General features: G+C 35.5%; 2 protein-coding genes across 4 annotated transcripts; both read right to left on the bottom strand.

Moving 5' to 3' along the window:
- Positions 1–5,223: 5,223 nt before the first annotated feature.
- LOC145032331 (aspartokinase 2, chloroplastic-like) lies at positions 5,224–9,274 on the bottom strand. Its single transcript, XM_078981105.1, has 13 exons — positions 9,078–9,274; positions 8,173–8,751; positions 8,016–8,095; positions 7,904–7,944; positions 7,659–7,813; positions 7,027–7,176; positions 6,841–6,936; positions 6,561–6,677; positions 6,341–6,460; positions 6,167–6,259; positions 5,972–6,088; positions 5,769–5,885; positions 5,224–5,614 (listed from the first exon to the last, which is right to left on the bottom strand). The coding sequence occupies exons 2-13, from the start codon at positions 8,569–8,571 to the stop codon at positions 5,420–5,422; spliced, it is 1,680 nt and encodes a 559-aa protein (XP_078837231.1). The 5' UTR covers positions 8,572–8,751; positions 9,078–9,274; the 3' UTR covers positions 5,224–5,419.
- Positions 9,275–10,802: 1,528 nt separating this feature from the next.
- Positions 10,803–12,773, bottom strand: LOC145032330 (mediator-associated protein). 3 transcript variants are annotated; one of them, XM_078981103.1, is made up of 6 exons: positions 12,621–12,767; positions 12,208–12,329; positions 11,887–12,027; positions 11,704–11,785; positions 11,476–11,559; positions 10,803–11,339 (listed from the first exon to the last, which is right to left on the bottom strand). In XM_078981103.1, exons 3-6 carry the CDS (start codon positions 12,013–12,015, stop codon positions 11,023–11,025), a joined length of 612 nt encoding a protein of 203 aa, XP_078837229.1. In that variant the 5' UTR covers positions 12,016–12,027; positions 12,208–12,329; positions 12,621–12,767; the 3' UTR covers positions 10,803–11,022. The 3 variants fall into 3 exon arrangements, with proteins under 3 accessions (XP_078837229.1, XP_078837230.1, XP_078837228.1); XM_078981104.1 differs by having other exon boundaries at positions 12,208–12,288; XM_078981102.1 differs by lacking the exon at positions 12,208–12,329 and having other exon boundaries at positions 12,621–12,773.
- Positions 12,774–25,675: the final 12,902 nt, after the last annotated feature.

Genomic DNA, 25,675 nt, shown 5'->3' with positions numbered 1-25,675 from the left:
ATAGTCCAAGCAACCTGCCCAATCAGCATCTGTAAATACGCTTAGAAGTGTGGAGTTGGACTTCTTGATGCATAGTCCGGTGTTTATCGTGCCTTTGATATATCTAAGAATTCTTTTGACTGCCTCCCAATGTACATCAGTTGGTTTCGAGAGATATTGACAAACCTTATTCACTGCAAATGAAATATCTGGTCTTGTTAGAGTAAGATATTGTAGACCACCTACCATGCTACGATATTTGAATGCATCATGTTCATTGAGTAACGTTCCAGAATCTCTTGTGAGTTTATCAGTGACCGCCATAGGCGTTGAGACACTCTTGCAATTCTCCATATGAGACCTGTGTAACAAATCAGATGCATACTTGTGCTGTAATAAGGTTATACCCCCTGAATTGGGAGTGACTTCAATGCCTAAGAAGTAGCTAAGCCGACCAAGATCTTTAATGGGAAATGAGGATGACAGAGTGCGAACAAGACCATCAATAAGTGTAGGAGAAGACCCGGCAATAACAATATCATCGACATACACCAACATGTAAATAGTGTGGCCACCGTGAGAGAAAACAAATAAGGAAGTGTCAGCTTTGGAGGAACGAAAACCAAGTTGATGTAATTTATCACTCAATCGAGAAAACCAAGCACGCGGGGACTGCTTCAAACCATAGATAGCTTTGCGTAACTTACATACATGATGTGGATGACGAACATCTTCAAACCCGGGAGGTTGTTTCATGTATACATCTTCGTTTAAAAAATCATGAAGGAAAGCATTGTTAACGTCAATTTGACGAAGAAGCCATCCTTTAGAAACAGCAAGAGATAAGACCAACCGGACTGTAGCGGGTTTGACAACCGGGCTAAACGTGTCATGGTAGTCAATGCCATATTGTTGAGTAAACCCCCGAGCAACCAACCGTGCTTTATGTTTGTCAAGTGAGCCATCCGGATGTAGTTTCGTCTTAAAAATCCACTTGCAGCCAACTATATTAACACCTGGAGGTGGTGGTACCAAGTCCCAAGTGCGATTTTTATGAAGAGCATCAAACTCGGCATCCATAGCACAACGCCACTTAGGATCAGAAAGGGCAGCTTTGTGAGAAGTAGGAACAGCAAAGAAAGCCCGACTAGAAGGATTGTAGAGTATAGTACCATCCGTAAACTGTTTTGGTCGCACAGAACCTGTTTGTGTGCGAGTGACCCGCTGTGGGGGCGGTGAACGATGCAAGGGTACAGTAGAAACAGGAGATGGAGCAGGTGAAGCCGGAGCAGGAGCCGGAGATGTTGGTTCTGGTTCGTTGGGAATGACCGGTGGAGCCGAGGCCACAGTGGGAACCGTAGGTGGCGTAACAGGAAGCGTTGATAATGGTGGAGATATCCTCGGAATGGCAGGGGAGCTGCTGGTGAAAGTCGAACCAGTTTGTACAGGAGCTGCAGCTACATGAGACAAATTATCAAGTAAAAGTGACAGGTCATATCTATTCATGTGATCATTCACAGTACTAGGTTCAGATTGTGGAAAAGAAGCACCACGAGCATTAGAGGAGGGTGAGGACGAAACATCTGATGCGGCAAATGGAAAACGAGACTCGTCAAACACTACGTCACGAGAGATATAAACACGACCTGTTTGTTTGTCAAGGCACTTGTACCCTTTATGCATAGAACTATACCCAAGAAAAACACATAAAGTGGAACGAAAGGCAAGTTTATGAGCATTATACTTGCGGAGACTCGGCCAACATGCACAACCAAAATTACGTAAGAAGGAATAATCAGGGACAACATTCAAAAGACGTGTGATGGGGGTGGAATTTTTAATAATATGACTGGGCATTCGATTTATTAAATAACATGCTGTCAAAAATGCTTCATCCCAAAAGCGAAGAGGTAGAGAAGAATGAGCTAATAGGGCCAGGCCAGTTTCAACTATATGACGATGTTTACGTTCAGCTATGCCATTTTGTTGTGACGTATGTGGACATGACACACGATGAGCAATACCACAAGTTTGAAAATATTTATGCAGTCTATGGTACTCACCTCCCCAATCGGATTGAACTGTACGAATTTTGGTGTTAAGGAGACGTTCAACATGAGTTTGGAAATTATAAAATACTTGTTCAACATCAGATTTGCTTTTAATAAGATAAATCCAAGTGTAACGACTGTAATCATCTAGAAAACTAACATAATATTTAAAACCACCACTTGACACTTGAGCCGGCCCCCAAACATCTGTGTGAATAAGCTCAAGTGGAGAGGTGGTGACATGAACAGAGTTTTTATATGACAACTGATGACTCTTAGCACGTTGACATGCATCACAAACTAAAGACTTATTAAAGGAAACACCTAAATTTTTGGACTTCAAAATAGACTTGACAACTTCTGAATGAGGGTGACCGAGACGTTGGTGCCACTGTGAAAACGGAACTTTAGTGCTAGACCCGGCATAGTGTGAAGAGTGGCGAATTGGCACCGGGTAGAGACCTCTTTTGCTTTTACCGATTAGGAGGATTTTCTTCGTGATTATGTCCTTAACAAAGAAAACATTGGGAAAGAGTTCAATAAACACATTATTATCATTGACAAGTTTATCGGCTGAAAGCAAATTTTTGTTAATATGTGGGACACGAAGGACGTTTTTAAGAACAAGAGGTCGACCTAGACTGTGAATTTTAGAGTGACCAACATGAGAGATATGCAAACCTGTGCCATTGGCGACTTGAACTTGGTCTTTACCATGATATCTTTCGGGTATGGATAGCCGGTCTAGGTCGCTTGTGAGATGATCGGTGGCACCTGTGTCAAGGTACCAATTTGGGTCATTGTTGTAGTTGCCATTGTATCCATTGTAGCGGCCATATGTTGCACTATTACCACTTCTGTAGTCCTCATTCTGGTATGCATGATTGAATCGATTACGACAGTTCAGGGCAATGTGTCCGGGTATGCCACACACTTGACATCTTGGACCCCCACCGTATCTGCCTCGGCCACGCCCCCTGCCACGATATCCAGTGTTTCGATAATTTGACCGAGAATTGCTATTGTTTGAGTTGTTATAGGTACTGCTATTTTGACTTTTGCGATTGTTGGAAGTTTCCTGTTTAGTGGCAGTATTGGCAGAGGACACAAAATCGGAAGGACCATTCATAGCAATGCTTTGAGCTTCATGTGCAACAAGATACGAATAGAACTCAGATAACTTTACCTCCTGCTGATTGCTAAGAACGGTTATGGCGGTGAACAAATCGCCATGTCCAGGTCCTAACCCGGCTAGGATATAACCAATCACTTCTTCATCTGTCATCGGGTGCCCAATATTGGCCATAGTATCGGCTAAAGCAGTCATCTTTTGATAATATTCAGAGGCAGACAAGTCGCCCTTTTTTGTGTTTGACAATTGAGTTCTGATTTGAATAGAATTACCTCTGTGTTGAGCAGAAAACATAGTTTGCAAGGCGGTCCACAACTGATTTGAGGTATCTGCACATCTGGTTAGTTGTGAAAGAACATCTTCGGTCATTGAAGATAACAAGCCCCCAAGGATGGCTTGATCTTGAGTAATCCACACTTCATATGCGGGATTGTCTTCCTGTTTGGCAGCATCACCTATGCCAACGGTGATTTTGGTTGGAGGCGCAGCAGTGGACCCATCAAGATAGCCAAACAGTTTTACTCCACGCAGAATTGGAACAACCTGCGCCTTCCAGAGAAGATAGTTCGTGCGACTGAGTTTGCACGTTACAGCAGTAGCTATCTTGGACGAATTGATAAACGTAGTTTCAGTAGCCATTGAAAGACAACCTGATCAGAGGAGGTGATCAAGGGTTAGGTCGATGAGGGGAAGAAAATCGGAGCCCTAAAGTCGTGGCTCTGATACCAAGAAGAAAAAGGTATTTGGCTTGAAGGATCCTGTGGGATTTTAGTATTATATATATAACCAAGGATTACAATATGAGATCCACAATAAACGGATCTTAAACACATACAGGATATGAAGATAAGTATAGATTAAAACTAATCTAATCATTCTGTTTACAGTACCGACTAGGAAGCGAGCATTGTGCAACGTAAACCAAGAAGATATATCTAAAGAGAATGTGAAGCATCCTACCAACGTCTAATGTATAATTATTTTGATGAACATGGTCTCTTTTAAGGAATATTATTTCTGGTGGCAACTATGAATGCATAAAGATTTGTTTATGTGTATTGTTGAATGTGTGATGGGAGCGTCTGATTATACCCGACAATGCCTAGACACAAGAGGTATATTAGACTTTGATCCAATTAAAAAATATACAACTGTCTTTCGTACGTTAGCATATGGCACCTACTCTGATTCACTAATGTTTGCAGGTACCGCACAAGCAGTGGCGTAGCCATGATTTTATTTTAATGTAGACCAAATAATTTTGAAAATATGAACAAGTAGCAAAATATTTTAAATGATAACAAAATATAACAATATATGCATTTTAAAGTAAAATGTTCATTTAAATTGCACACGACGCAATTTTACATCATTAAAATCATTTAAAATTGAATCTATACCGAAAAGCTTAGCGTTATCTCTTATTGCTCAACAAAATTCACTAATCACAAAAAAAAATTATACAAGAAAAACTTATATGTAATACAATGATACAAATAATTAATTCATAGCAACAAGTAATAACTTGATTTATTATAAACCTACAATAAAAATACAAAATCAATGAAAACCTTGATAAGAAGTAAGTAAACTAAGAATTGTCTATGATGAAAATAAAAACAAATAATTGAGTAATTAAGACAATAGAAAAAATACACTAACCTCGAATAAGAATTCAAAGTGAAAATTAAATGAAATACGAAACAGTGACGGGAATTATTCAAAAAGCGGCATTATAATTATTTAATTGGCAAAGTGTATTCAATTTCAAGTTTTGTTATTGGCAAAGTGTATTCAATTTCAAGTTTTGCTACGTGTGGACTATATAAAGCCCTACTTTTATTTTATGTATTGAATCATGGTTTTAGGTATTAAGTCATGTTTTAATTTATTAAGTTGTATTTTAAGTTTTAATTTATTGTAACACGGAGCCTAGATTGTTACAAATTCTGGGATTTATAGGAGACACCTTGTCTAAAATTATTATAAAATATAAGTTACTATTTGGCGTAATTTACCCTTAGCTAGAAGTCATTAAAGAGCACTGAAGAAATCCAAACATTACAAAAAGTAAAAATTGTCCATAGAAAGAAGCCCTAAAATCAAGCAAGGATTCATTATTTGGGATTGCTTACAATAAATACATAGCCCTCCATGGAGTCATGGTATGTGACCATTCTGAATACCTCTATTACATAATAGAATCCCTAAAATCAAGCCAATGATATATCAGTTAGTTACTAGTGCATTTTAGGGTTTAAGTTCCATTTCCATTTCCATTGTGGTTGACCAGGTCAGCAACAGCAAGATCAGTCTCAAAGAAAGCCGAATGGAGAGCCCTCACACATTTTTCCGACTCACTGTCATTAACTATCAACGATATATTCACCTTCGATGCTCCTTGAGATATCATTTGAACATTCACTCCATTTGTACGAAGAACATGAAATACCTTACATTATAAAAAACAAATACAATATAAAAATTGCACATTTGACTAGGACCAAGACCAATAATGTCAATAGGACAAATTTGTAAATTTTTGACCCGCAACCCAAGATTTATAAAAAGTCAAAATAGAAGAGGAAAACAAAACAAGCCAGTACCTTCTCCAATATAAGTGATGACCTCTGAACATTCCCAATCAGTGAAATAATTGATCGGTGTTGAAGGAGATTCACTTTAGCAATTTTTTCAAGTTCTTCAACAACATTATCAAGTTCCTGATTAAAAAAGTACAAAGATTGATTCACTTATTACAAAAAGATTTTTCATTGTCAAACAATGGAGAATGATATGAAACGCTTGCCTGTTGAATCAACTCCCTGCTCCAAAGCTTTGAAGGATCCAATGTTAAAGAAATACTAACTTCACTAGTGGCTACAACATCAACCGAAATACCCAAATCTTCAAAAGTTGAAAATACCTAAATCATAACTTAAAAGTTACATCAGTCTGCTAAATAAATAAAGAAATTAAATCATATTCCTTTTTCTTTTTTTACCTTAGCTAGGAATCCAAATTGACCAAGCATACGAGTGCTAACAATATCCAACATGGTCACATTACGTTTCAAAACAATGCTAGTCAGTATCGCCTGAAATTCAAAGTTGTTTTACAATTTGTGAAATTAAAAAAATAAAATAAAAAATTCCAGTGGTATAATTTAGCTACTGACCTTTGACATATCTCTTGATTTAGTGATTAGGGTACCTGGAGCATTAGGGTTGTAAGAATTTTTAACCCTAACTGGAATATCACCTTCTCTTGCAGGCCTCATAGACTGTGGATGAAGAACCTATACATATATGAAAACAAAACAGAGAAAAATAAGTAAGATCCACATGGAGATTAGATAGAATAAAAAATGAAAAATTAATAATTTACTTTTATGCTACCTGAGCACCAAAATATGCAAGTTCAGCAGCCTCATCAAAAGTTAAATAAGGCACAGGTTCTGCACCTGGATATATGTTGGGATCACATGTCAAAACACCATCTACATCTTTCCACACCTGGTTATATTATATATATATATATATATATATATATATATATATATATATATATATATATATATATATATATATATAAGGATAAGGAACAAACATATAAAGTTAAAAAAAAAAAATTAATTAATTAATTTCCATGGGAAAATACAAGAAGTTATTTACTGACCTGAATTTCTCGCAAGCCTAATCCTTTACCAATGGTTGTAGCAGTCAAATCACTACCACCTCTGCCTAATGTAGTGATTGCACAAGTTCTGCAACCCTGCAATTAAAATTTTGTTATTTTGTAGAATCATGTTTACAGTAGGTGTTGTTAATGAAATTTGAGATGATGTAAAAAAGTAAAAAATACCTTTCCAAGGAAGCCAGTAACAATAGGGATTGCAGGATCATTGTTCCAATCACTGTGTAGTTTATTTGCTACAGCTGGATACGTTGCTTCTAGAATATCCGCATTTGTAAAGTCATCAGTTGTTATGAACCCAATATCAAATGCATCATACTGCAACAAGAAACAAAAACAATAAGTCATAATATGTTTTTGCATTCGGTTGAAAGCCTCTTCTAACAATATTAAGAACCAAACCATCTTATTAGTGGTGGGGTAATTTAGGTATTTTACTTGATTAGTTTGTTGCAACATAGTACTTATACGGGGGTAGAGGGGAGAAGAGAAATCCCTCTTTTGTGAAGTAGTTACACCTTGAGAAAAGTGAATAAATGAGCACATAAGAAATATTCGGTTGCTAAATGATGACATAAACTTGATCCTAAAAAGGTAGAGACAACAAAAAAGGAATTTGGCTACACATAAGGCAAAGCATATACACAGACCTTTGTACTTGTTTCAACAAGAAGGCAATGGGGGCAAAAATGGGTTTTCAGATATAAATACAATATGGAGGAGAGTTTGGAAGGTATAAACCACAACTGGTAGACTAGTAATTTACTCATATGAATGCAAGTAATTAAGAAACCACATACTTGGCGAGATTTGACACCAATTTTATTCAAGTATGCTGCAAATATTCTTGTGGACATGCATTCCCCAAATGACACTAAGTAGTCTCTTGCACGTGGAGTCATATCTTTAAGTACAGCAATCCCATTCAGAAGTCTCTCTAATTTTTCTATGTGGTCTGCAAAAATATATGAAATTAGAAAACAAGACCTGAAAAATCTTTCAAAAGCATAGAACAGTCTTATTCTTCCATTAATTGGAGGCAGACCTGTTATGAGTGATTTGTCTAATCCAAGCTCATCCATTGTCCTGAGTACACACATTAACACTCAATCAGCATAAACTAATGTCTATAATCTTTTTATGATGCTAATACTCACCTGTAGTGCAGTTCTTTCACAAAGCTCAGCTCATTGATTTCAGAAACATCAGAAACACAGCTTGCAGCCTTTTCTCCAGCCTATATAATACAACACAGATTTAACATTAAAATTTCTTGAAGATACAGCTAAGATATCAACTAATTGTTGCACAAACCACTATAAGCTTGTTGGTAGTCTTCCCCATAGCAGAAAGGACAATCACAGGATTCTCTTCTGGAAAACTGAGGATGAGTTCAGCTATCTCTTTCATCCTATCTGCTGAGGCTACTGAAGATCCACCAAACTTCATCACACATGATAGCTGGTTAATTGATTCTTCCAAACCTTGACTTTTGGCTTCACTTTGTACCAAAACATCATTCTTTCTCGCATCACAAACAACCCTTAGTCCTCCTCTTCCCTTGCTTGGATATGAAACTCTTAATGTCTCACACGATTCAGTGAGCAGATCAAAATTGAGTCTCTTCTGTGAGCACAAAGATTGGGAATGCAGAGCCTTCTTTGAAAAACAATAAGGAGTTTTGATTCCACACAAGTGTGTAGCTGCTGCCATTGAAACAGATTGATTGTTTGCTGCTAGAAACCCACTAAATTAACTAACCCTGAGGTGTTGTAATAAGCTGAGAGAGCTAACTAGGTGGCTTAGCTCTCCCTGCTAAAACTGAAATCGTTAAGGATCTGATTAGAGACGAGAGCTTCTTTTATGAAACTCTAACAGAAGTCTATGAAGAACCTGCAAGTACCATGATATATGTGTTGAATTACCAAATTGGACAACCAGTCGTAAATCGTTTACCAATATGAACAATGATGAATAATAGAAACACGTGTAAAGCATGCACCGTATATTCTAGCGCGTGAATGAAATACAGCAATGATTAACGATTACTGTTGCATAAGAATTCTAATTGAATTGAGATGTTCGTTCAGATCGTCATTCTTAACAGACCTCCATCAAAATGTTAGATTTCAACTAATTTCAGCATATTTAACATGAGATTAAAGCGAGGAAATTAAATGAAATGAAAGAATCACAGATCATGAGATTGAATGTCATACCAAGTATAGAGAAGACGGTTTGAAGGGTTTAGGTTAGGGCTTAATGAGATGCGTATGAGTGGGTGCGGCGAGCTTAGAAATAGAGAATCAAGCAATGACTAGGCCTCCAAAAGGAGAACCTGTGGTGGTATTCCAGAAAAAGGCCATGGCCAAGTCCCTTGGCTGCTTCCAAGTCTTCCACCTCTTCTAAATGTCATTTTCCTTTTATTTGTATATAGCATGGGCTAAAAAGGAAAATAGATAGAAATTAAGAAGATAGTAAAAGAATGGAAGGAACAAATTTCTTTTTAACTTTGTTTTTAATTTAGAAGGATTTTAGAGAGAAATAAATAAGAGGTTTAATTTTTTTTTTTCTAAAATATAAATTTATTTTATTTTTGTTTTTTTTGTATTTTCTCTCCTTACTTTTTATTTTAATAACAGAATTAGTGGTTAGAAGTTAGTATTACAAAATCGTCAACACTTGGATTAGAACTCGAACCTCCAATTTAAAAAGCTTTTTTTTTGCTAAAACTCGAAAACTAGACGGTAAAGACATCGGAAGTTGTTGGAAAAATACCCTAAAGATAAGAAGAGTATTAAGTGGTAAAATTATTTGGAAGTTGAAAATGAGAATCACGAGTATTTATTATTAACCAAAAGCGTTTGAAATATGTAAATTATATAAAATCTTAAGAGCTTTCGAAAGTTTATTGTTCAACATACTCTATACAATAATGAAGCTTTTAATATCTCTCCCGATTGATACACATGACCGGGCCAGTGGCTACTCTCGATCCTTTTTTTAAGGAGACCAAAAATTTTATGTGTTAAAGGTGTTTTTTACTAGTTCTTTATGTTATCATAAATATTTATAATATATTACAATGTTTCCTAAAACTATATTTAAATTAATGGAATTTTGTAAAGAATTTAGCTATTTTTATGTCTTTGAGATGTTTTTTTTTTCTTTAATACTGCACTGAAAATAGATTTGGAATAATCCTACTAATACAATCTAGTCAAATATGTGTGATGGTGTCATGGTGATCGGATCATCATCCATCACATTCATCTTAACATATGATGTATTTTTATAATCACTTTCAAACAAACTTAAAAAAACGTCAGTATAACATGTTGCAAAATATAGTTTAAAATTTATGAAAATCATGTTGTTGATAAAAACAGAATTGACCGATTCATATGAAAAAAATACAAATTAAAAAATGGATGTGATCTTCAATCTATCAGGAATTGAGATTGCGAAGTACCCATAAAAATACCAACCGGTCAAATCAAATGTAATCAATTCATCATCTCGAGCTCTATATTCCATGTTTTATTCCACGTTTTCCAAAATTTTCATGTATATTTGTTTTATCTTATTTTGTTTCTAATATGAATCACGTGAATTTTATAATGTTCCTAAATTTGACCAACTAAAAGTAAATGACTAAATCTAACATTGGAAGACCCTCCCTCATAAGATTGAAACCTTTATCACTTTATGGAATAATATTATTAGAGAAATTAAATTATATATTACTTTTACTCTAGAATTATATATTACTATTTAATTTAGCATCCTTCTGTTTAATTTTTTTTAAATCTAATACATCATTTATGGAATCATTCTGACTCAATAGCAAAGAGTACACTATTTAGCAACCATAATTTTTTTTTTATGCTCCACCCCACTCTTGTCTCATTCTGTCAAAAAGGTAATAAAAGAAAACCAAAATATGAACAACAACATCAAATATGAGTAATGAAAAAAAAAGCTGACAAAATTGTCCGAGCACAACCATTTTTGTGAGTCATGAACTACAATAGCCAAAGAAATGTTGTTCACATGTATATAAATAATACATGACCAGAGGATCTCCAAAATTTTAGCTGTTACCCCCATTAAAATGGTCTTACAAGGTGAAAGAAATAAACAAAATCCAACATATAATATACTTTAAGCCACATGTTTCTTTCTCTTTTTCGATTTCTTCTCTTGAGAATGATCCGAATCCTGCAAAGACATGCTGGAATTCAAATCCTTTGAATTTGATCGATGCTTTTTTTCTTCAGAAAGAGAGCTTCTATGCCCACTGCTATGAGTTCCTTTTGTTCTTGTACTCTTTGCAGGAGTTGAAAACTGATGACCAGAATTAGTCAATGAAGTTGCATTTGACCTTTCGTACATCTGTTTAAGCTTCTTTGTATCATCTTTTGGCACCTCATCAGCCTCCAGATAACGAACAAATGAAACTCGCCTTGTAATCTTACCAACTGTCAAACATAATAATTTAATAAACAAATCATATCAATTCCACTGAAGTTGCAACATCACCTCACCACTTTTAAGTAGGAAAAATATGGTGAAAAGTTACATTGTGTATAGCAGTTTTAAGTTTGCAAAGAATACCAATTTTTGAATCTGTTGCAGAAGATATAAAGACCATGGCTTTTGGTTCCTGTGCTGCAAGGCTGACAACATCATATGACTTTCCTGACAAGATGAAAATATGGACAAAAGAAGTGATAAAGATTGATGACACTTGAGTGTGAACAAACATTCTTGCATATCAAATAAACTTGATGTACATTGCACAATCTGCAGGATATTAGAAAGAAAGGTTAAACTTATGCTCACCAGATGAAGCTTCAAAACTGCCCAACTGCCCATCATCATTGTTCAGGTTCAATGAGATTTGTTGCCCATCAAAATCAGGAACCTGCAGTGCCAACCAACAAACCATTTGCTCAACTGGAAATTACAAAAACTTCATTGACTAGATATGGCTTAATGAAAAACCACAAGGAGGATGCATCTTACCTGATCTTTAGGCCATTGTATGAGCCATAGTTCAGTAGAATCTGATGCATTTGGTTCAACTATAGGAGCTCTAGCATCATCCTGAAATTCTGGTGGAGGCTTGAATTCAGATTGGCTAGTATCACCCATTGCAATTTGCTCCTGCATGTATAAATGACTAACAGCTTAGTAATGAAACAATAGCAGGTATACAAGAAATAATACACTAGGAGGAAATCAGTAAGCAATTAGGCATCTATTGTTCATTCCCAAGTTACCAACATCCAAAATTAAAAGTTAAAAATTAAAACATGTATATTATAACTGATATGTGAAACATACATATTAATAAAGTACTATCCCTCCTCTCAGGCATTTCATCAAACAGCTTGCCTGCAAACACATTCCCTCTTTTACAGGACACTGTACACATCAGATTTCATATATTTGAACATCGAACACAACTAGCAAATCAGTGGCAGCAAACAAGTAGCAAATCAGTAGCAGCAAACAGATTGCAAACCAATTATCACCAAAAGTAAGAAATCAAATAACAGAATTCCAGAGAAGAACTTGAACTTGCCGATTGGTATTAAAAAAAAATCTACAAAAATTTCGTATGCGAAGAAGGAAATCACGGAAAAGAAAACATTTTGGATAAATAGAAATCGACCAACAACATCAAGTGGCAGGTTCAAAGAAACAGAAAAAAGGACTAAAGAAAGAAAGCAGAAAAGAAGGAAGAAAAATGGAACCTGGGGTTGGGTGTGACGGAGTTGTGGCTATCGAAGGTCTCCGACCGGTGGCTTCACAAGGGAGGCGACGGCGAGAAGGAAGAGTTACGTGAGGAGCAGATAGCGAGAGGCCGTAAGCATAATGAGTTAGGTTTTATTAGGCAAAGGGGTATATTGGTCGATTTAAAAATAATAAGAAGAAGAAGTTTTATATAAATTAAGGACTTAAGTAACCAATTTATTAAACATGATTTTTTTTTTCTTTTTTTGAAAATGCAGATAATATATAAAACAAAACCCAAAACTCGGAAGAAGGTGTTTGATACTAGTATGGCCGAGTCAGCTCAAACGCTTTTGGCTGACTCGGTCAGCAAAACGTGTTTGGCAGTTCAAATTTACGCATCTGACTCACTAAGAAACATCTGATTCAGATAGAAAAGGTTAAATATAAGAAAACAGAACCGTAAAAGATTACATAGTTAGATGAGTAAACGAGACCGCAAAAGATTACATAGTTAGATGAGTAAACGAGGTGCAACTCCAATTCGTCCAACTTCCGTAGCCATGTTTACGTATGTGCTTGCACCACTCATATGACTATAGAATGATGAAGTTCTTTGTTTTTGTTGGGGATACGTATTTTTATTGAAAATTTTGTCATTCCTTGTCATCCATATGTTCCAAAGAATCGAGTAAAAGATCACAGTGACAACCTGTTTTTTTTCTTGTACAGTTTCCTCATGATTCAACAAAGTCAACAAATTCTCGCATAGTTGTGAAATGTGTTCACTGCATTCCGCACCATTTGAAAATCCAAGATTGCACCTCTTTTGCAAAATCACAACCAGGCAATAAATGGTTTACTGTTTCCGGACTTTGATTACATAGTTGACAATTAACATCTTGGACGTTTATGGCCATGCATTTAAGATTCATGACAACTGGGATTCTACCTGCTCTCCATACAAAGCACCTAACCTTTGGAGGGATAAAATTCGACCAACTTATGGACTAGACTGACCGGTGTATTAAATAAGGTGTGCCTATATCAACTTCTTCGTTATGCCAACTGAATAATTTCCATTAGGACTATTGATTGAAACAAAATCCAATGTTTTTGTCATAACTAAAATTCGTTGAGCAGATCAGAGAATAAACTTCATGAAGTTATGTGCATGTTGCATCATCAAATCTCTCCGTTTTCCATTTCCAGATAAATCCTGATACAGATCATAATATGGTAATTAAAAGGGCAAATGAACCAAAGTTGCTACAGGCATAATCTAGAAGAAGTAAAAGAGTAAATCAGGAATATGGCTAGAATTTGTTATATATATATATATATATATATATATATATATATATATATATATATATATATATATAGAGAGAGAGAGAGAGAGAGAGAGAAAGATGATTTCATTTGTTAGTTGTCTAAACTTTTGATATTTTGATATAGTTTGTATCGGCTCTAAGCCTTGTGGCTGTGAGAGAGGGGTTACCCATGGAACAATCAATTGACTGTGTTTATCTTTTAAGTATTATATCATCTTCTTCCTTATCATTCTTCTCTGTTCAGTTACTTTACAATCATAATTTTTTGTCCTTCATCAAATTATGTACCAGATATTTGTCCATGAGCTTGCATGTTTTAATCGATTCTAACCAGTAGAGATGTGGAAATCGAGTTTGTAGAGTATCACCTCCAAACCAGAAATCCCTCTAGAAGAGAATCTTAATATTAGACCCATGTATAAGGTTGATGCAAATCTTCACCTCAATGTTGTATTCATACATTTAACCACCTTTGAAATATTATGCCAAACATCCTTTGAGTTTTTCTAGACCAAGTATGTAACAAGTTGGTTGTCTAAGGGGTTGTTTGATAGTTGTTGACTAAGTGAGATTTAACTGAGTAAGGCCTTGACTTGGTTTGAAGCTCTGACTGCATATGCCTTTGACCCGAACTATACTGTTTGATTACATCTAATTGACAGTGCTGACTGATAAAAATTAACAGTTTTACCCTTCTATTAGTTGTGTGCTGAATAAAATGTATCTTTTTTGATAGAATATTTAAATGAAATATATGCAATATAACTCGAAAATGCTTTACTTATAATATAGAATTTAAAAACTATTTTTAACATTAAAACTTTTTATAAAATATATTAAAAAGAATTTAGAAACTTAGTATGTAACAGGAAGATATGTGTATTAATCTAGAACCTCACACTTCTTACATGATCATCATAATTTTATATTAAATCCTTATTGAAAAAACTTACAAATAGCTTCACTTCTATTTTTTACGAAAAACCTAAAATCCTATGAGTATCACGCTTTTTTGCAGCTTTATAGCCTCAGCAACAAATCATCTGTACGCTTGAATTTTGTCCCTTCAAATAAATTTTGATCTCTATTGGCTTTATGTTCTTTTGCTACACCAAGTGAACACCTTCATTTTTAATAACTTTAAACAGATCATCTTTCTGGGATAAATAGAAAAATAGAACAAAAACAATTAAAATACTTGACATGTCTCTCTTCAATGTCTAATTCTCCTTTTTATCCTTCACCCCTGCCTCTTCCTCTACACCTTTGCTTCAACTTTCCATTTCCTCAAATCTGCTTTTGCAAAAAACAATAATCCACAATCATGAAAATTTTATATTAATCATCATTATAATAATCCAATTCTCCATTTTCCCTTTATTCCCCATATATGCATTCAAATAACGTTTGATATAATTGTAAAAGCTAACAAAATCAAAGCTAATTAACATAATAGTCTTTAAATTTTGAAATTTTGAGGAAAACATACACAAAATCGATTTGTAGATACAATAAATCATAAGCAGATCAACTCTAATTCCTCTCACCAAGGTCTGAAAACAATTGTCTACTTCTAGACTTCAGTAGATGAGGATTGTTAATAGGAGCCACATGACCTCCAAACATAAATAACAACAACAGTAGTAAGAAACTATTTTATTACCAACACCGTTCTAAAAATTGAAATCTGCAATTAGAGCACATGCAGAAATTAACAGTAATCTATCAATACCGACATTGAAGACTAAACCTACGCTTTTTTGTGCGTCGATTTGAAGATGGAACACAAATCACTACAACTTACTACTCTTTTAAACTAAAATCAACGAATTTTTGAACATATAGATGTTTAGATTCCAAACCATTAAGAACTTAAAAACATCAGATCTTACCAACGATGGAAGAAGTCCCTAACCGAAAGAATCATGGTGAAGAAGACGTCGACGATTGTAGAATAGAGGTGCAAAATCCGGTGAAGATAGAAGCGAGAGAATGAAAAACGATGGGGATTGTCGTTCATGTCATCACGATGTAGAGTACAACTCATCAGGACAAAGTAGTCAAATGTTCAATCAGCTTCCTTTTTAGGGACCGTTTGAGGTTAGAAGTTTAGCAGAGTGAACTTCTAACTGAAACCAACCTATTGTTTAATTTTGCATCTGATTGATAGTAAAAAATTATTATATTACCCTCATATCATATAAAAATTCTTTTATGATTTACCATTTAATTTATAACATTACATTTTTTACTTAAACACTCAATGATGTCAAGATTATTAGCTTGATATAAAACATTTCTTTATAGAAACATACATTTGATCTTCAATCTTTAAGCTGATATTATAAAAAAAAATTATCACTCTATAGAATGGAATTTTGGTCATGGTTTTAATATATTCAACGTTATACCAAAACAATCATGAAAAAATAATTATTCCAATTAACATATGTGTTCATGTACCAAGATTTATGACTAATTACACGTTCATGAAGGTGAAAATTGTCCATAAATAATACTAGTGATTTTGGGTGGAAAAGAAAATTTGTATTGAAACTTTACGATATTAAATTCTTATGCCCTGCATCCATGTCTTTGTGAAGACTCGTCAATCCTTACGCCCTGCAATACAAAATTACACATACACATATTAGAGATAAAGATCTTTGCAATACAGAATTACACACACACACATACATTGTCACACCCCGAATTAGACGATGGAAACGTCCAAGGGCTTGCATGACTTAAATTAAAATATCATCACAATGAATACACATGAACAACACATACATCGCCAACATTACATAGTACAACTGTCATTGTTCACATCAAGTACATTGTTTAAATATTACACATCCATAACATAAATTGTTTGAAAATTTTCAAAACGAAACATCCTAACACACTTGGTATTGTTCTTCAGCTTATCTGTTACCTGAGAATACAAGTTATTTTGAAAACATCAACATATATAATGTTGGTGAGTTCATAAGCATGTTTGATATAAAACTTGTTTGTATCGTTTGTAAAACCCAGAAAATCCGATATTTGTTGTACACAAGTTGTTTGCGATAAGATGCGATGATCCCATAAGTGCATGTGTATGTGATTTCAAAACAAGTAAAAGTGATTGTTATTCAAAATTGATTATCGTATTATAGTTGTTGTGTATAGGAGTGAATAATGTTGTTCCCCCGGAAAACCCGATGTTTTCCGATATAAATAGTATGATAGTTTTATATTATTGTATTGTCACAACGAATGAATATTTTTCCCCTGATTACTTAAATGGTGTTGGATCTCTATGTGAGTCGTTATAACCATGCATAATAATGACTAGTTCGTCTGTCTTGGCATTCTAGCGAATGCCATAATTGATTTAAGATTTATTCACCCTAGATTGGTCGAGTCTAACTGTAGCGAACAGCTCAGGTGTGGGGGAGTCACCCCCTTATAGATCTATACACAAACTCTCGCTCTCCCTCCAAGAGACTCTGATTATAACTAGAGACTACGACCGACACTTAATAGTGTCACCCGTTATTTCCCACTAAATCCAACTGAATTTGAATAACCTTGTTTATCAACCTAATTTTATGTTTACTTGAACAACGAGGATAAGCCTAACAAACGAAGAGAAGAGGGCAACAGAGGCTCACTAATCATGTATGTTATTATAGGCTGTCGAGTATGAGACGGGCACGTTGGCCCATCATGCATATGTTTGATTTGGACCTTACTAGCAATGCTAATGGGCCACTGAGGCCCAATAGCATGTAAAAGCCATTTAGGATCCCTTAGGCATGTAATTGGGTAACAGGAGGCCCAATAAACATGTGTGAATATATCGGGACCAATAAACATGATATTGGGCCACAAAGGCCCAATAGCACATATAGAAGGTTTTTGAGCAAAATTTTTGAATCGCTTATGTTTTATCGAGTTTAAGTTCGTATTGTTAGTATTCGTGGTATGTTAAATGTTTATTCGCAATAACGAAACATTTTAATGTTTGATTTATAACAAAGTTTTTATTATATGTATATATATTTTTAAAACTATGTGTTATAAACTTGATATTTTTAACCCGAAAAGTTATAATCGTTTATTTGGCCCAAAAACATTTAGATTCACCATTATTGCACCTTTTTCTATAAAAATGACAGTTTTAGTCCCTTTTTACGAAAAATTTACATTTTTGGTCCTTAAACCATTTTTATTGACATTTTCCACCCAAACTTTATTTGAATAGTAATTTCAGTCCAAAAATATTGCATTTGTCATTTTCAGCCTTTATTTGCAAAAAATTACATTTCTTTTGGCCCAATTTCCATAAGTTTTACAATTTTGACCCTAAAAACATAAACGTTGCATTTTTAGTCTAATTTAGTAATAAACTCATTTTTAACCCCTAAAAAAGTTTATTTACATTTTAGACCCATAGTTTGTTAAGTTTTCCAATTCAACCCCTCTAAATCTCATTTTTACGCAACTTTGGGCCCAAAATCTCGTGAGGCCTAATTTAAAGCCCATTAAGCTATAATTTATGTTTTTGACCCTTTGAAAAGTGTGGTTTTGATAAAAATCAGCTTTTATGCTAATAAACAACTTATAACCCTTATAAAACCGATAAAGTACAATTTATACCCAATCTTTGTTATTTTTGCAAAAATGACACTTGTAAGGTTCTTTTGGTTCTATGATGTATGTTTGTTTGTCAAGTTTTTGTTCATGATTATTTCACCCCTTTTGTTATAGATCTCGAAATATAACAAATATTTCATATTATCACAACCAAAAACTAAAGAATTCACATATAGCATGCAAACACACATATATCATCACATAATACTTGTATTCTCCCCCCCCCCCCCCAAAAAAAAAAAACAAGTAAAAACCGAAAACAATGGGGTATGAACTCACCTTGGGTTTGTGGGTTTGGTTTTGAAGAAAGATGGAGAAGACAAGGTTGTTTTTGGATTGAATGCTTTCTTAGAGGAAGTATTTAAGCTTTGATGGTCCTAGATGGCATGATCACAAAATGAAGCCATATGAAGGAGTGTTCTTAGCTTAAAGATAGAAATCAAAACTTATATATGACAACAACTTACCGAGGATGGTGATATAAGTGAAAGATTCTCTTGAAGCCCTTCTAAGTTTTTGAGATTTTTTAGGAAGGTAAAGATATGTTCTTGAAGACTTAGAGAGAGTTTGAAGGTGTATGTGTGTGTTTTCCTCTTGCTCTCGGCCGAAGAAGAAAAAAAGATGAGAGGTGTGAGGAGTGTGCATGGAAACATGGGATTTGTCTATTTGTATGAGCTCCATTTAGCTTGGTTGTCCTCCAAACAATAGTGATGTGTTATGTTTTGATTAGTTTGCTCTTAATTGTAATTCTATTCATTTTTTTCGCTTGGGCCGAGAATGGCCAAATGAAATGAAGGAAATTGATTTTTGGGCCCAATTCTTGCCTTTGATCGAATCTCCATAGTCCCAATATTATTTTTCGGCCCATTGGGCTTTTAGGGGTGTTCACGGCCCAAATTTAGCATAAAGGAATGGATTTGAGTTCATTAAATCTATTTGGATTTGTTATGGCTCAATAAGGCCCATTAAATATAAACTAGTCCATTTTAGGATTATAAGGCCCAAAAAGGTTAAGTCTCATGAAAGTGGGTCCAATTAGATCACATTTAAGAGTTTTAAGCCCAAAATAGTCAAATTGAAAGCTTATTGGTCCATTAGGCCGAATAATGAAATCCTAGTCCATATTGGACTTAAACCGGGATTTATAGGGTTTCCAATCTTTTGTTGACTATTTGAGTGTTTCTATAGGGTGTTTGATGAAATTTTGTTGTCATTGAATAAGCATAATACATGCTTTCAAGTTTTAGTTACAATGTTATCCTTTTTTAATGTTTACAAAGCATTAGAATTCCTAGTTGTGACACACACACATTATTAGAGATAAAGAGCTCTTAAAGGAAACAAGGTGATCTAATGATCCAAGTCTTTAAGTCATGAAATTATCCCTATGATCTCATTATAATAAAACTAATTACACTAACAAAAGGACTTTATGATGTTACAACCACTTTGTCCTGAAATTATATTCAAAGCATATAAGAATGCGCCAAAAAGTACCAGTGGGTCACTTTCTATTGGTGTAATTGATGGGTTTTAGGCATAAGAACAATCCTATGTGCTCATACAAACCCTAATGCTTGGATCTAGGTTTCTCTATTGTACATGCTTTGAATCCAAGACTAATAAACTTAGATCTAACATATTATAATCTGAATTGGGGTTTAGAGAATTACCTTTGATTGTTATATAGCAATAACAATCAATTCCTTGCTTGAATTGGCTTCAAAAGCTTAGTGCCTCAAGTGTTGCACCTCTAATGGAGTCACAAACACCTTATGCAACTTGGATGAAGAGGAGAAGAAGAGAGGCTGCCCAAAAACGACTAGAAACCCTAGAGAATCAGTTATCTACGTTTTTGGGGCCTAAGGGGTCCTTTATATACTTGTGTGGGCTGCTAGGGTTTCAGTCAAAACCCTAATGGACAGCTTGAACTCTAAGCAGTCCATGGACGAAAATATGATGGGCTCCCATCATAATTTCGTTCACCCCTTGATCCTTTAGCATTCCTTAGCCCAATAACTCAATTATCCAATAATTGCAGTCCAGTCCCCTTAATTTAATCAATCTCTTTTAGCCAGAAAATTAATTCTTGACTAATATTAATTAAACAATATGATTTCTCCTTTAATATATTATTCTCATAATATATTAATAAATCATATTTAAACCTCTCTCTCCTTAATTCATCCTACATATTGCTATGGTGAAGGCAACCCAAAAGGACCATGCTCATAATCAGTCAAGTACATACCAAAATAGTTATGGACTTAGACACTAATCCAACAGTCTCCCACTTGGATAAGTCTAATAACTATTTTCCGTATGACTTCAGAACCTAATCAGCAATTGTGGCTTTCAAAAGCCGCTGTCAACTCTGATCTTATCAGATAGCGGTCCTTTAGATAAGAGATCATATATTCCTCCATTATAGATATCGTATAAACTAAGACATGGATTTAAATCATTATCTCTGTCTATGTGTTGTTTCCCGATTTCCGATTTACGACGACTGACAACAGATTACAATTGAACACATCAAATTAGTCCCGGCTTGGCCAAGCACTTAGGTGTCATCACTAAATCATCGAGGGGCCCACATATATCGCTTTCATCCCACTTTGGATAAAAGGAACGGATAAACTTTGATTCAATGCTTGCTTGCACTCACTCACCGAATCACACACAACAATATGTTTTATGACACCAAGTTACTGGTGCGTTTACATATTATTAATGTGTAACCAACTCACAAGATACAACTCACACATCTCGGTTTCAAGAATATAAGATATTATCATCTCACCAATCACTCGTGATAAAATCCATGAAGTGATCCAAGTGAGCGTGGGTTTAATCCAATGCTCAAAATCATATTCATAAGCACTCATGAACGTTGCATCAAACCTTTGCTATGTCTAATACACTTTAGACAATCTACAAACCAATTAATGACAGTCTTCATTCATACTTACTTCCAACATATGAACGACTGTGGTCCGTTCGAATAATTTGATTGTTCTGAACCAATTTAATTATTCAGGAAGTCAAAACATGCAAAGTGAAACACAAGAATAATACTAATCCCATATGGCCCTAAACTTTGGATATAAATAAAACATTTTATTTAATCACCATATTGATTACTCATTATTTGTTATTTCGGGTAATTAACTTACTACTTGAATTATTACTACCATTGTCCCATGCTCTTAGCATGCACACAATGTTTACTTATGGTCATTACTTTGTGAAATAGATCAAATGAACACATTTCCAATCATGCTCATTTCACAACTCCCAATCCCTATCACAAGTGTAAGAATATCAAATTCTTGTTATGTAACGACCCAGATTTTCACATCCGAAAATTTCGTTTTAAAACATTACTTTAGAAAACATTAATAATTAAAAACATTGTTTGATCACAACACACCGTAAACCATGTTTAAAAAGCCAAACCATACAACCCATCAAAATATCAGAGTACAAATCCCAGTGAATCTCGTAAATGCGGAAACCAGAGTGTGTGCATGATGTGCCGCTACCGCGCCAGCTCCTTCCCCTTCGAAGAAGAGGTACCTGAAAAAAAAACTGTAAAACGTAAGCACAAAGCTTAGTGAGTTCCCCCACTGTACCACATACCACATAATCACATAACATACGTAAATTTGTCAGGCATATCTGGGTGCCCGACCTACCCCTTCGGTCCTCTCGACTGGATACTGCCTAGCATATCTGGGTGCTGGCCTCCCCTTCGGTCCTTTCGACCGGATACTACCTAGCATATCTGGGTGCTGGCCTCCCCTTCGATCCTTTCGACCAGATACTTCCTAGCATATCTGGGTGTTGGCCTCCCCTTCGGTCCTATCGACCGGTATTCTGGGGGACTATCTCCCCCTACTGTCACTAACACACAACATAACACAGTAATAGCAACCCTAGATGGATATCAAAAAGACAATCATCTAATCACACATCTCCTACTGGTGGGCCGGCATTGTGTCCTCAGACCCACCGCTACTGGAAGGTAACTCACCTCAAAGTAACTGCTGAACTGATCAGGAACTGACTAACTGTTGCTGCTGCTCCGGAAATCCTCCGACTGCAATTCCCACAATATACTCAATCACACACTGCTAACTGACCTTTGGGTAAAATAACCATTTTACCCCTGGTCTAGCCTAAGTCAAGGTCAGAGTCAACTTTCAGTTGACCCGACTCGCCGAGTTGGCTCTCCAACTCGTCGAGTCCCTATCCAGACGATTGTCCTGAGTCCCTGATTCTACTCGTCGAGTTAGGCTATGACTCGACGAGTTCTTCTTCTAAACTGAAATTGAAGTTCTTCGTCCTACTCACCGAGTTGTATGAACAACTCGTCGAGTTCATCTTCATCCGATGAACACTCATGCTTAGACTCGCTGAGTTGTATGAACAACTCGTCGAGTCTGTTCTTGATCTATGAAGATTGCCTTGGACTTGCCGAGCCAGGTCATGACTCGCCGAGTCCTACCATGGGTGAGTTCAGCTTCCAACTCACCGAGTCACACCCTGTGACTCACTGCTCAAACTCGATACAGCATAAAGGGATAAATTCGGTGACTCACGAGCAGACTCGCCGAGTCACATGAACGAATCGCCGAGTCGTCGCCATGCATCCATAAAATACACCGATTTGTTCGATTTCAGTCCATACCATTCATAGATCTGGGCTTCTAAGACATGAATCACACGTAAAGTTTCCAACTTTACGTGTAGATATTCACCAATATGGATTTTAGGGTTCAAAATGCCTCAAAAGGGTAGATCTAGGATGAACAAGCCACATGGGTCCATAAAGCTAACAGATCTGAGCTCCTAGAGCTCAATCTTGCCTAGATCTAGAGGCCAATCAACTTATTACGAAACATTATGCACATACTAGCTTGGGAAATGGCTCAAGAATGTCTTAAATGAAACCTTAAGCATAGAAACAGGGGGAAAATGGGATATACCTCAATGAAACTGCTGAAAAACACAATGATGCTTGGATGGCTCTCCTTCCTCTTGATCTTCTTCCTCTTCTTGCCTCAAAGCCTTCAAGAACACACACAATAGCCTCAAACTCACAAGGAACAAGCTTAGGACGAGGGTTGGGAGCTCTGGGGGTGAATGGGGGCTGGCAAGGGGCGGATATGAGGTTTAAATAGGGTGCAAACCCCTGAAACTTAGGGTTTCATCCAACAGCGGTGACTCGCCGAGTCGCCAACTTAAACGTGTCCTGGGTCTCGTCCCTACTCGGCGAGTCGAACCTATGACTCGCCAAGTCCAAGGCTAAAAATGGAAAATACTCAAATAAGATTTACGTACCAGGAGCCAGGTGCTACGTGTTACTTATGCTAGATTCTAACATTTTATGCAATGATTCTTTCGTAAAGTCATAGCTCAAAATCATCAAGACTTGGCCAATATCTATAAGAAACAATTTTATAGATAGGATGTCTATCACTCAAAGTACATTCATTTGAATATCCTTTCTTGCATAAAAGTTTCTAATCTAGATACATATTCTCAATATCCAACTCCCAATATGGAAACATTTCCACATTTGCCATATGACAACTCATTATTAATAGAATATTATCTATTCATAATAATGTCGATATGGTCCATCCAATACCATATTTCCAACTACTCACAAGCAACCAATCTTCAGCGAAATTTGGATCATCCTTTGATACTTGTTTAATTATTTTAGTCAAAACCGGTTCTAGTCCTTTTTCCCTCTTAATGCGCTACACATTTGGAAAAATTTTAGAATGGTCAAATATTATAGCATTTACAATCGATCCTTTACCCGAAGCGTATGGGACACGATGCATAATGTCTTACATAAAGATACGATACTTTATCCATCTTCTGCCATAATATTTAATGTGTCACGTTCTCACAATTCGAACTATGAAGAGGGATGCCATAATCATAATCAAAATTTTGAGAACGCACTATGTATCCTTGACTAAATTTATTAACATTCCACAACCTAATCCTTTAAATTTGAAATGAAGCATAATATTCTCTCCCTTAATTAAAGCAAAACAACCTTTCAACCCTTGCGACTTTGCAAAGTATAACTCTTGTTTTCTATAATTAATATTGCTAAATTGCAATACTTGCCATAATAATCATACAAGCACAACTTTTATGATCCCACTATCATGATGATTATTATCATATAAGCATAACTCTTATGCTCCCACTAGCTTTGACATGTATTCAGAAAACAGCTTAACTTCCAGAAAAACAATACCTATTGAATTTCTTAAGTTCATATTTCTAATACCTAATGCTTTGATAATCCTTTATCTAAGCTTATACACCTTTGCCTTAGATAGCTCATATGTGTTTCTAAACAATTTAGACTAATTTCCAAATCTCACAATTCGAATCATGGAAAGGGATACCGTAACCATAATCGAATTTAAGAATGCAATTTTCACAATCACTATCTTCTTAAAATCCCTCTTAGTGAAAGCATTTCCTCACAGTCATTTTCATGAAGGAGGGAATCTTATGACACTTAGATTTTAATGGTGTATGTGTTCCTATCCATGTGAATTTGTTAAAACCAAAGTTTGCGACAAATCCAAACTCATATGGACCGAACTCTTAATCTTGATTTCTTACCTTATGGTAACACGAGTGCCCACCATGTCTTCCAAGCAGTTAAGCAGCTCACCCTTTCCTATCAATGTACTTTTCATTGACTAAGGTCCTTGCCTTTTATGTGTTCAAATGAGAACTCATACAACTCACATGCATAATTAACTCAACTGGAATGGCACAGAAACAAAATAACGTCAACACGATAGGTTATAAAACTCAAGTCGTGTGCTAGTGATGATTGATAAGGTTTATTCTTGATTTGTTCTTGAAACCTTTCAAGACCATTAAGACTCTCACTGACTCCTTGACATATAAGATTCTCTTGTCAATAAACATTTCTCGACAAACAAATATTCAAGAGTTAGTGTAGCTTTTATCAAGACAAAACACTTCACAAAATTGGTCCTAGTTGGTCTTTGTCTTATCCAAGGCATCACAACTTTCCACATTTG

The sequence above is a fragment of the Lactuca saligna genome, chromosome 2, assembly GCF_052625555.1.
Source record: "Lactuca saligna cultivar CGN05327 chromosome 2, ASM5262555v1, whole genome shotgun sequence".
NCBI lineage: Eukaryota > Viridiplantae > Streptophyta > Magnoliopsida > Asterales > Asteraceae > Lactuca > Lactuca saligna.
This window is presented reverse-complemented; position numbering and strand designations above follow the sequence as displayed.